The 13,329-nt window shown below is 35.5% G+C and overlaps 1 protein-coding gene across 2 annotated transcripts in view; it reads left to right on the top strand.

The window, feature by feature from the left end:
* JAK2 (Janus kinase 2) overlaps nt 1–13,329 on the top strand; it is a 129,685-nt gene that overhangs the window by 51,902 nt on the left and 64,454 nt on the right. For both annotated transcript variants that reach the window (XM_027862678.1, XM_027862676.1), the window contains exons 4-5: nt 5,758–5,881; nt 9,755–9,872. In XM_027862678.1, the coding sequence (XP_027718479.1) occupies nt 5,758–5,881; nt 9,755–9,872 (242 nt within the window). The remainder of the gene's footprint in view (nt 1–5,757; nt 5,882–9,754; nt 9,873–13,329) is intronic.

The following is a 13,329-nucleotide window of genomic DNA, read 5'->3' as shown; positions in this document are numbered from 1 at the left end:
GACATATTATTAGGTAACTGTATAGTAAATATACTAATTATGATACTGAATAGAAAGTAATGGTGATAATAGTTGACCTTTATGTTGTTCATTAAGATTTGCAAAGCACTTTTCGTGTTATCTCATTTGTTCCTCGTAACCTAATATAATAATGTAATATAGGCTTAAATTATACAAAGTCTAAGGAGAGAAAGGTAATTTTCAACTGAGATTGGGATATGAGGTAGGGGAATAGTGGAAATTTTCTGACAGATGTGATTTGATCTGGATCTTGAAGAATGGGCAGTATTTCAGAGTATTCCAGGCTTGCAAGTAAAGCCATGAAGACAGGAGACAACACTATGAGGCAGAGAATTGCCTACTTGTATATGAGGACCAAATTCATTTCAATTCAGTGAAATTTATTAAGCTTGTGTTATGTGCTGAGCACTGTGCTGAGCTCTTGGGACACAAAATAATGGCAAAAGACAGTACCTGTCCTCAAGGAGCTTATAGTCTAATGGGGGAACCACATCCAATAGATGGTCCATTCAACTATATGTAGCACATTCTGGACAAACAATAGACATTTTTCAACCACTTGATTTTTCTTAAGTTGTTATTTAGGCTTTTGTTCTTTTGAGTCATAGAGATTTCTGCAGTTCTGCAGGGTTTGATAATATTTTCTCGTGGAGATTTTATAGAGATGTGAAAGTAGGCTTATGGGTTAAATTTATTAGTATCCTCACAGTCACCATTTTTTAGTATAAATAACATCTGTCATTTCCCCCAGTCATTTAGTATTTTCCCTCCTTTCATATATATAGATATTTGTCCTTAAAATCAGTGACCTTAAAATCATGTTGCCTCTAGCACAGACCCTTCTCTCAGTACTCAGTATGACTATTTTAGTTGTTTTGGTTTTCTTTAGTGCTTCCTCATACAACACATTGGGACCGTGATATTGGAACTGACATGTAGTAGTTCTACTGTTGTTGATATGCAACAGTTTGTTATTGAAATAACAGATATTTTCCATTTTCCTCCATTTCTCCCATTCCAGTTTCATTTTTAAATGGGATTAAGATAGTTTGGCTTATTTGAATCTCATACCAAACTTTCAGTAAAATTAGTTTTTCTTACACCACTTCTCCCTATTGGAAGTGATGCTACTCATAATCTTCCACCTTTGTACTGCTTAATATTTTTTACAAATGAGTTTATAATCTAAATCTGTGTTGCTCTCAACTGCTATATTTCTCTGTTTAACAAGAAGATCAAGAGTTTGCTGGCTGAGGTGAGTTTCTAGGCTTTTTTGGCCACCTCATTGGGTCAGTTGCCAAAATGTCAAATTAATGTAAGAAATAGTGATAGGCCCAGGAAATATCTATTTCTTTATTCATTATCCATTTATCTGTTTCTGTTGAAGCTGTTTTTAAAAATGGGTCAAAATAGAGCTGCTTTGTTCACTCTTCATATCCTCCCATTTTTATCTTCTAATTTAGTGCTGATTTTGCTCTTTGTTCTAACAAAGTAGTGGTCTTATTATATACAGATTATTCAAAAGTAACACCCACATCTAGAACCATTCTTTTCCTGTCCAAGATATATTCGTTTTCATTTTCTGTGATATACTTTGGTGTTTGGAGGAAGTGTAGGGAGAGTGGTAGAGAATTGACCTCAAAGTCCATCAAGTACCATCTCTTATGTATAATACCTGTGTGACCCTGAGAAAATCATTTAACCTCTCTAAGACTAAATTACAGAGTTGATGTTAATTTGCATTTGTCCATGGAGTTTCTTCATCAGAATTCTGTATGCCATCTGTGTTGTAGGTCTGATATCTCTTCTCCCACCCTCCAGTTGGTATTCACCATGTCTAACATGTATCACCTCTCTTCTAAAAAGAAACTGTTCATGGAAAACACCTCCCCTCATCCCTTTGTAGAAGTGTTTCAGATTTTTTTTCTATGTATTGATCAGTTTTGTTGATTTTTATTCTCCTTCCTTTGACTTTTTTTAAAATTTAGATTTAATTTTTAAAAATCCCTTGTTATATGAGAGGATAGAATTCTGGGATGAAGTAAGGGGAGAGATACAGGTGATGTAAAAACAAAAGATTGTCAATAAAAATTTGCTTCAAAATAGAAAATATTTACGCTGTTTAAATGCAGACTTCTGTGTAGCATAAACATTTGGCTTTTTATGTTTTTTGATCCTGAGCCTCTTTGCCCACTTTTACATTAAAGTCACTGAATATCAAAGTTGATTTAATTTGCAAGTTATTTTTTGTAGAGTTTCTCTATTTATTTGCCGCCTGCCATAGACTTTGGCACTCATTATCTTTGACCCAAGCCCTCTTCTCTTTTGAATTTCCCTCTTACTGTTAAAGGCGTCACCAGCCCTCCCAGTCACCTACGCTCATTACCTCAGTGTCATATTCATCTCCTCTCCTCCACTCACCCCACATGTCCAATCTGTAATCAAGTCTTATCATTTCCATCTTCACAACATCTCTTTATATCCCCTCTTTTCCTTTCACACTGCTGACACCCTGGCACTGGTTCTCATCACTTTTTGTCTAGAGTATTGAACTAGCCTTCTGGTTTGTCTCCCTGCCTCATCTTTCCCCTTTCTAATCCATCCTGTGCTCAGCCGGCAAAGTGATCTTCCTAAAGCACTCTCTTCCCCCTACTCAATAAACTCCAATGGCCACCTGTTACCTCCAGGGTCAAACATGAAATCCTCTGTTTAGTCCTTAAAATCCTTCACAACCTTGTCTCCTTTTACCTTGACAATTTTCATACACTTTTCTCCCTACTTACAAAATAATCAGTTAAACTCACTTTGCTGAATAGTAATGATATTGCCAATGTGTATATAGTTAACAATAATTTATCTTACAATATTCATTGCATCATCATTTTGCTTAGTAAAACCATTCCCTTATCAAATTATCTTAAATCTAATGAAGTACAAATTAAAGTTTTTCAGTTGATAGCCTAAATTTGCAGACTGTTACTTAAAACAAAAAAAAAAACTGAGGATGAATTCAGGTAAGCGTAAGGTACCCTCATGTGCATTAAAAGCTTTCTTTTAAGGAAAAGCCCTAGCAGACACTTTTGAAGTTGTAAATACCCCCCACCCCCAGCAAAGCACTCTATTCTCCCAGGTACCCTTTCAGTTGGAAATAAAGTTTTGATTTCTAGTTTTGAAAACTGCCCAAAGAAACTAAATTTTAAGAAGTAGAAAATACAGATGAACATCTTCTGGACAAATATATCAGGTGTTCCTTTTTAAAAAAGAATTTATTCTGTTTTTAACAGCACAAAATAAAACAGCCATTTTCATATGCATTGTAGAACAGGAAAAGGACGTACTTGAAACTGTAGTTCCCTCTTATCTACCATGTGCTTTTCTTTTTAATTATGTAGTAGATAGAGTAATCATTTACTATGTGCCAGGCACTTCCACTTTACTCCTTGAGGGCAGAAACTGTTTTTGTCTTTCTTTATATTCCCACAGAAAGGTAAAAACAGTACACGTAGTAAAGGCTTAATAAATGCTTATTGACTTGACTCAGTTGAGTTCTGAGGATTCAAATAGAAGAAAACAAAATAATCCCTACCTTCAAGGAGTTTATATTCTAATGGAGGGTAGTTGACAGGCTTTAAATTTGTTGTTGAGTTAGAGGGATGCCTATGCCAAGCATATGAAGACTTTTCCCAATTGAATGGGCAGATGGAGTGCTTAGAGTTGGTAAGACACTGAAAATACCAAGGTCATCCACTGCATCCTAGGCTGTCACTATTTGTCCTGACTTTTGTCTTGTCACTGGACATTGATGCCTGAAGAAGAGAGTGAGGCTGACACTTTGTGTCACTTTGCTTCACTTAAATCCAATTCACATGCAAGTCAAGACATCAGTTATTCATAATATCATTGATCTTCAAAAATGAAGGAAGAACAACATTCTAATGGAGAAGACAAGATAATGGGAGAGCTGGAAAGTGGGGAGGAGACAGAAAATAAAGGGTGAAGAAGAAGAGAAGAAATCTGGAGTGAGTACAGGCATGTACATGTGAGCCACAGTTATCTTTTTGGTTCGCTTATTCTCATCAGGATTGCTGCAAGGAGAGAATGTGTCCCATGAAGTTATATTTCTTGTTGCCTTTGGATACAAGATGAAATCAACACCTTTCCCCCCCCCCCCATATAAGGAGAAACAGAGAGCTATCCTTCCATTTACCAGCAACTTGCGTATGTTATAGGTTTTATCTTTTACAAGAATATCAACGTGGATGTGATTTATTTCCTTAAGTAGTGTGCTAACTTGTTCATTGGGCAAAGAAGTCATGTTGAGTACCAGCAAATAAATTAAGATTTGTAGATGTTAAATTTGTGGTTTTGAGAGTCTTTTTGTGCTTTTTAAATACCATTTCACACTCATTTCCAGAAGTAGAAGAGTCACACAGGATTGAGGGCCATTTAGTGTGACCAAAAAGTTGATAACCTCATGTTCAGCCTTCTAGTAAGAAACTTCTCTACACTTGCCTGGGCTGGTCCTTAAAAAAAATATCCTGCTGTTTGAACCTTATTCAAAGACTTTTTAGAATATGCCAGATTTGTAGTCCAATGTCATAACCTTTGTTACCCCAGAGACCTCTCTGTCTTTGCTTAGACATTAGATCTCTCTGACCATGGGCAAGTCATTTAACTTCTTAGAAACCAAGTTCCTCCTCTGGAAGATAAGGATAATCAAACTTGGATTTCTGGGGGAAAATGTTTTGCAATCCTTAAAGCTATCAACAAATTTGTGGTGGCGGTGGTGATTAGTATTATGTTGTGTTATCTATCATAGTAATTTAAAGAGATATATACACCTCTCCGCCCCACTCAACCCCCATCATCTATATTTGTATTTAGAATAGGCTCTGTTTTGTCAGTCACATAAATTATATACTCTCATCTTAAGATATATTACCACTCTTTTTGGAACCTTGTTGGAAAAGCTCATTATATTGACAATATATATTTAAAATAATTTGACTACCTATATACAAAGTAACCTCAATGTACATTAATAACAAGCAAAAATGTTTTTCTGTGCAATATTTAAATTGTATTCTTAAATCTATATTACAATGATATCTGCCTTGATTGTAATTCTGTGATTTCATATTTATATTTAATGGATTGTCCTTGAATCTTTTATATCAGTTATAGGTTTAAACAGAATTAAAAATGACTATTTCATTTATGAATATATTAAGGAGATTGTGATTAATCTTAATAAAATGAAACCATAAAATTCATGTTTTTGTCATATTAAGGTTATTGCAATTTACTAATGCTTTAATCAATTGTAAAAGTATATTTTCTTACCTCTCATCTCTTTTCTTATCAGAGCAATATATTCTTCATCCTAGAGTTTTTTTTTTATTGTGTATCAAAAACAATTATTACTTGAGGGGAAGAAAAATCAGACACTAGACCATTCTTTTATCCAATTTTAAATGCAACCATAGGTTAAACTTTGCTTCCCATTCCTGTGTTTTCCCTTGTATACAATAGAATGCAGAAAATTAGTGGTATTTGAGACAATTTGAGCTGCCATTGACTGTCATGCTAGTTTCCTGAATGATGAATATTTGGTCTTTTAAGTACTTTTAGTGTATGCACATTTCACCACTGCTAATTGGAAATTTAAAACATATGTACTTTTTATTTCATATTTATATTGAACAATAGCTATAATCATTTTTCTGTTTTCCCTAGGTATCACACCTGTCTATCATAATATGTTTGCTTTAATGAGTGAAACTGAGAGGATCTGGTATCCTCCCAACTATGTCTTCCATGTAGATGAGGCAACCAGATTCAATGTACTCTACCGAATAAGGTACTTTTTCAAATAAGGTAGTGAAATGTTTTATGTGATGGGGAGGAGAAGTGGGGAGGGGGAATGACAAATTTTTAAATTAACTACAAAAATTAAGGTACTAAGCCAACAGAGAACAAATCAGATCTTAATCCCCTTTGTGTGAAACAGTAAAAGGTTGGTTAATTTGAATTCTCTAGGAATCAAATTTTGTGGCTAATTGTATTTTGGAGGTGACTGAGGGTTCAACATTTATGACTATAGTTGTGGAAACATAACCTGGTAAGGACAGATAATGGTGCTGAAAGTTCACAGGATAAAGAACATTTGCCATAAAAACAAATTCTTTGAATTATAAAATAAAATTCCACATGGACCTTCCTTTTTCAGAGCAAGTAATTTTTTGTTAGTTATTCATGAGAAAAAGATAGGTTTTTGGCTATTTTAAATTCAAGTAGGATTCATTACACACTATTTAGCAAAATCTGACATTGTGTATCTACAACTCTGAGATCTACATATTCAACCGTAATTTCTGTCCTCATCTTGCTGACTCATGTGAACAACTCTCTAATGGACCTCTCCAAGCAGATGTCTTTTAGACATCTAAGCTGAATTCAATAAGCACTTATTTATGCCCACTCTGCACTAGAAGCTGTGCTAGCAGCTGGGGATTCAGAATTTTTAAAAAGACAGTTGCTAACTTCATCTAGCTTACTTTCTACTGGGAATGAGAGGACAAAGATGTAATCAATCAATCCGTCCTTTCATAAGCGCTTGCCATGTACCAGGAATCTAGCTAGATCTTGGGGACACAAAGACAAAAATTAAACAACTCAGGCTCTCATGGAGCTTTATATGCTATCAGGGAGACATAATAAACTAGAGAATGTCTAGCAGGGATGAGGGGGTCAGGCATGTCAACTGTCAAATTAGAGGTGAAAAAGTCTCCGTGCCTATACATAGGCTACATCCCTCCCCTCCCCACCCCCATTCCTGAAGTTCACTTACTTCATCTCAGAGGATCGATCCCTAGCTTCTTTATTCTGCCAGTTGCTCCTGCCCTTCCCATGGAAATTGTTTTATATCTGTTTTGCATATTTTTCTTTGTTCATATTTAATAGAGCAGAGGCTATCTTGTTTCTGTCTTTGTATGAATAGTGCTTGGCACTTAGTAAGTAATTACTGAATGAATGAAGTACGTATGTGTTTATAAACACAAATAGGTACATGCATATATAAACATATACACAATTCAATGAGCACCCCTATGTGTTCAGCACACACACATATGCACATATAAGATAACTTAGATTTGTGTCTTGGAACTTCTATGACTTGCACTGTTTATAAAATCAGCATTATTGAGGGAGTTTGTATTTCTTTTCATGTGATTGATATCATTTGTGTTTAGTAAAAAAAAAGGGGACACTGTTTCAAAGCTAGATTTCTAAAATAAAATTTCATTATGAAAATGACTGAAAACAGGCTTTCATTTTGGCATTTTTATTTTGTGGAATATAAACTTCTATTATTGGGCAGCTGAGTGGCACAGTTGAGTGCTGGGCCTGGAGTCAGGAAGACTCATCTTCCTGAGTTCCAGTCTGTCCTCAGACACTTTCTAGTTGTGTGACTCTGGACAAGTCACTTAACCCTTTTGCCTCAGTTTCCTCATCTGTAAAATGAGCTGGAGAAAGAAATAGCAAACCACTCCAGTATCTTTGCCTAGAAAACCCCAAATGGGTTCACAGAGTCAGACATGGCTGGAAACAACAGAACAACAACAAAATTATTGGAAGAAGCTTCTATAATCACAACATTTGCAAGTAGATACTAAATGCTTTCTATCAAAAGTATTAATGGTGTAAGGTTAGAATTCTGCAACTTCTTTAGCAAACAGTAGTTTTTATGTTCTTTGAATAAATCAGCTCATCATTTTAAAAAAATCTGTAAAATGTTAAATTAGCATGTATAAGAACAACTTATAACAATAATAGTGACATCACTTTTTTTTTAAGAGAATTTAGGATTAGAGAATTATAGATTTAAAGTTGGATGGGACTTCAAATCTAGTCCAAATGTCTCACTTTACCATTGGAAACAAGCCCAGAGAAGTTAAATTACTCACCTAAGATCTCATAGGTGGTAACTGTTTCATAGATCCAGCCTTAAACATAGTGAGTGTTTGGTTCCACACCCTTCTTGTTCTCTCAGTTCAGTTAAGTAAACAATATTTAATAAGTGGCTACTGTGTACAAGGTACTGAGCACACAAATATACAAAAGAGGTCTTCCCCTTAAGGAGTTAACATTCTACTGGAGAAATACAACATGTAAATGAATGTAATATAAGATAATTTGAGTAGTCACCAAACCTCAGAGCAGAAAGGCCCTCTTGGCTATCTAGTTTCCTCAATGGTAAAATGAGGGACTTGAACTAGATAACTTTGAATGTGTATTTTTATCTCTAACTATGTTGCTATGAGCCACACCTGCTAAAGAATCTCATCTACAAGTACCAGAGAAGCAGACAACCAATCTTTGCTTGACGGGGAGGCTAACATACTACCTTCTGAGGCAGCCTGCTCCATTTTTGCATGGTTAATTCTTAGGGAGTTTTCTCCTTGTATCAGACTTAAATTTGCTTACTCTCATTGCTTCTAGTTCTGCCCTCTGGAGCCAGACAAAGAGGGCACCAAGCAGCTGGTATGGTAGTTAAGAGCCAGAATCAGAGAAGGCTATAGAGAGGAGGTGCCTCTTGAGCTAAACCCAGAAGGAAAAGAATTTTGAGAGGGAAAAATAAAGAAGCATTGTTTTCTAGACATGAGGGAACACATAGACAGGAGATGGAATTTTTCAGTACTCTAAGGCAGTATTTTCTTCTTTCTTTATCTTTCCTGTTTTCTTTCTCTTTCTCTCTTAATTCCTTTCATCCTTTCTTTCCCCTGTTCCAGTTTACTCCCAAGTCCTTCATTTCCTTGGAATGATAATATTTTCAAGTGTTATGTATCTTAAAAGCATTCATTTATCAACTGTGATCAAAATTTTAAACTAAAGAGATTGTTATGTGTGGAATTCCAGGTAGCAGTAAGCAGAGAGGGGAGGAGATTTCAAGGATTGCTAGAAATGTCTCAAGATCTCCCTTGACATTTATATTCACATAAGTTAGGTCTTGCACCTTAGTCTTCTGGCCATTACTTTAAAGATTGTACATTTAGAAACAGTATAGCATGTCTGGCAAAGAACAAAAAGGTAACCATTTTTATAGTTATCTATGTTGTAAATCCCAGAATTTTTTTTAACTAATTCACAAAATTTGCAGGAGAAAAATCACTGGAGTCCTGAACTTGTAGTTTAGGTAGTGGGACCTGAGTTCAAATCCCTCCTTTACCTTTTACTTCCTGTGTGGTTTTGGTCTTAACCTCCCTCAGTTTCTTCACATGAATGGGTTGGACTAGTTAGGGCACCCTTGAGACCACATGTGGCCCTCTAGGGCCCTTAAGGGGATTTGTTCAGTGAAGTTTGGATTCAGTCAAAGGGCCGCACTTGAGGACCTATAGGTGGCCTTAAGGCCGAGATAATCTCTAAGGTCTTTTCCAACTCTTAAGTTTATTAAAGTCCTGGTAATACTTGTGCTCATAAATGTTCTTCAGATTTTCTAACTAGATTGACATTTTCTCATCCAACCTACTTCTTCTCAGATACCCTCCTAAAAGGTACAGCTTTAAAAACTATGGTTAAAATTATCATTATTATTCATAATATACAATTATTCATATCTACTTGTACTAGTACAATTTAAAATAAAAGATTCTGTTTTTCAAAGAATTGAGATATTAACTGTCGTCATATTAGTTGAAAGTGAACTCACTGCTATTAATTGTCTTTTTTCTAGGTTTTACTTTCCTCGTTGGTATTGTAATGGAAGTAATAGAACATATCGGTATGGAATATCTCGAGGTGCAGAAGCCCCACTTCTCGATGACTTTGTCATGTCATACCTTTTTGCTCAGGTATGCTTTTTTCCCCTTGTCTCTGCATTTTTTGTGATTTCATAAACTTTTTCTTTTGCATGTTCTTTAATCAGAACCATCTTCATACAGAAGCAAAATTGGCACCTGCCTTAGTCCACAGATGTAGTACATTACTGGCTTTATTTTTTGCCTGAAAGTTGTAGATAATAGAATACATTTTCACATAGTCTACTAAGACTCATTGAATTGGTTCCGCATCTGATTTTCTGGTTTCTGTCCTTTTTTGCCCCACTTCTTTTAACACATAGGAGACTTTTAAGAAGGGTCCCAAAAGAAGGTGGTCTGGATTTTGCAGCAATCTATCTTCAAACTCATATAGAGGATTCACATAGTTATTTTCCAAATGGTTGAAAATGAGACAGTGAAACATTTTAGGAGCTGTGTTTTTCCACCAAGATAATCCCTCATGCTTCTTGGGCATTTAAAGGATGGGTAGTAAAATGTAAGACACATAAAATTATGAATTGTATGGAAATTCATGAACGGCTCATTCGGCTTTCTGAAAGTTGTACCTGTCACATTCATTAGTAATGTATTATATTTACGTGTAAACGAGGGTCATTACTAGGACCGCAGATCTAGAGCAGAAGGGTTGCTCAGAGGCCGTCTAGCCTAAGATCCCCATTTTAGAGATGAGGAAATTGAGGGCTTTAGTCAACATGACTAAGGTCACTCAGGTAGAAGTGGGATTTTAGAAGTCCTATTCTCATTGTTAGAAATGGGATTTTAGCCCAGGTCCTTTGACTCCAGGACCAGTGTTTATTCTATGGCACTATCTGCTTAGTACTTTTCACTATCTACTGTCTTGAATTTAAAAAACTAATTCAAATGTTTTTGCATTGATAGCTTAAATTTATTTTTTCTGATATCTGATGAACTAGTGTGAGTGAAGACAAAATTAAATAGACTAAGAAAAACTATGAGAGTAACTTAGATATAATAGTATTTTTCAGGCAGGTCACCAAGAGGCACTGGTAGAAAACCAAGGAGTTAACAAAGATTCATACTCCTCTCCTTAGTCCCACTGGACATATTTGTTTTAGTCTCTGGTAATGGCCTATAGCAGAGTCATTGTTCTTCATGGTTCTTTTCCTGCTGTTGTGGCGTTCATAGCTTTTTAGCTGGCAGTTACTGGAAAGCTAAGGGAGAGAGAGAAGGAAAGGGAATAAGCATTTTTAGAAAGCCTAGTATTAAAACAACCCTGTGGGGTAAATGCAATTATTATCCCCAATTTACAGTTGAAGAAAATGGGCAAACAGTGGTCAGGTGACTTGCCCAGTGTCCCACAGTGAGGAAGTGTCTGGAACTGGATTTGAACCCAGGTCTTCTTGATACCAGAGCCAGCACTCTCTCTACTATGTCATCAGCTGTAATTGTCAGGCTATATTAGGCAGTTATGAAAGTTGAAATGTTTAGTACTCAATCATAACATTTGGCATTTAGTGCTCCAAGGTTACAGTGTTCTTTACATTCTTTATTCATTTGATTCTCACAATAATACTGTGGTTAATCCCAGTTTGACAAATGATGAAACTGAGGTTCACAGAGGCAAAGTGGTCTGCCATGGAACTAGTAAATCCTAGAAGTGGGAGTAGAGCCCAGATGTCTGTTCTTAGTGCCAAGACAAAGCCCTTTCCACTACCCACTTTTGTCTAAGAAGCCATGGCAGATGTCATCAGTTTTGGGGGAGGAACTGAAGTATAACTTGGCATTGTAACTTCATAATGAAAACTCCAAAGTGAGTCTTTGAATGGCCTCGTATGTATTTCCTGGTTGTTGATGGTGTTTATGACTTTCCTCTTATCTTTGCTTTGTAAAAGAAATAAGATAATCCAGTCATCCTCAAATTGCATCAGTGCCCACGGCCTGCAGCAAGTAAGGCTACCTTAGTGGAATCAGTGAAGGGCTAACTAAACATCTTTGAATAATTCAAAGACCCAAAGACCTGAGTGTTTTTCATTGTATGGTATTTTCCTCAGAGTACATAAAAACAAATACACTTTCAGTTTTGTCAGAGGCTTTCCAGTTTTCTTTAGGAAACCAAATTTGGGAAAGTAAAGTAGTAGCCACAAATGACCTAATCTTTTCTCAGTATATAATTCTGCTCAACTTCTTCAAGGGACTTATTTCTCCCTTAATTAAATGTGCATGATGACTTAGCAAGTTAATGGCCATTGGCAAGTAAAAAATTTTCCATTCTTTCTCACTTTTATGCTACAAAAAATATCTGATATTTACTCCATGTTCCCCTTCAATTGAATTTCATTACATGATTTTGTGACCATGGCTCAAGTTAACTTATTTACTAGATTAAAAATTGAATTTTTTTCATTTTTACTTCCTTTTTTAAAATAATTAATTAATTTGTTTTTAGTTCTCAATATTCACTTCCATAAGATTTTGAGTTTTAAATTTTCTATGCCTCCCTCCCCTCCCTCCTCCCAAAGATAGCATGCAGTCTGATATAGGTTCTACTTATACATTAATATTAAACATATTTTCACATTAGTCATGATGTAAAGAAGAGTTAGAACTAATGGGAGGAACCACGAGAAAGAAGAAACAAATTTTAACTCGGGAAGATGAGTCTTCCTGACTCTAGGCCCAGCACTCTATCCACTGTCCCAAGTCATTTCCTTTGCTGTCTGGCCTGTCTTGTCTTTTCTTAAGTGAGCTATCAGTTGTCTGATGTTGGCCTGTGCCTAGTTTCTGCTAAACTGCTGTCTAGTTTTCTAGCAATTTTTGTCAAATGAGAAGTTCTTGTCCCCAAAGTTTGAATCTTTGGATTTATCAAACACTAGAGTACTATGTGTAATTACATTTGCTATTGTGTATTGTGTACCTAATCTAGTCCACTGATCCACCACTCTATTTCTTAGCCAGTACCAGGTTGTTTTGATGATTACTGTACAATTTGAAATGCTAGGCAACCTTCTTTCACTTTTTTTAAAATCAGTTCCAATATTCTTGACCTTTTGTTCTTCCAGATTAATTTTGTAATTTTTTCTAGCTCTATAAAATAATTTTTGGTACTTTGATTGGTATGGCACTGAATAAGTAAATTAATTTAGGTGGAGTTGTCTTTTTTATTATATTGACTGAGTCTACCCATGAACAGTGAATATTTCACCAATTATTTAAATCTTTCTTTATTGGTATTAAAAGCATTTTGTTATTGTGTTCATAGAGTCACTGGGTTTATCTTGGCAGGTAGACTCCCAATTTATATTGTTTGCAGTTATTTTCAGTGGAATTTCTCTATTTTTTCCTGCTGGATTTTGTTAGTAATACATAGAAATGTTGATGATTTACGTGGGTTTATTTTATATCCTGAAATTTTGCTGAAGTTGTTCATTGTTTCAACAGCTTTTTTAGTTGATTCTCTAGGGTTCTCTAAATATACTATCATATCATCTGCAAAAAGTGATAGGTTTCT

This window comes from Vombatus ursinus, unplaced genomic scaffold (assembly GCF_900497805.2).
Source record: "Vombatus ursinus unplaced genomic scaffold, bare-nosed wombat genome assembly UNPS02014770.1, whole genome shotgun sequence".
In the NCBI taxonomy this organism is placed as follows: domain Eukaryota; kingdom Metazoa; phylum Chordata; class Mammalia; order Diprotodontia; family Vombatidae; genus Vombatus; species Vombatus ursinus.
Note: the sequence above shows the minus strand (reverse complement) of the source record. Positions and strands in the feature narration are given on the sequence as shown.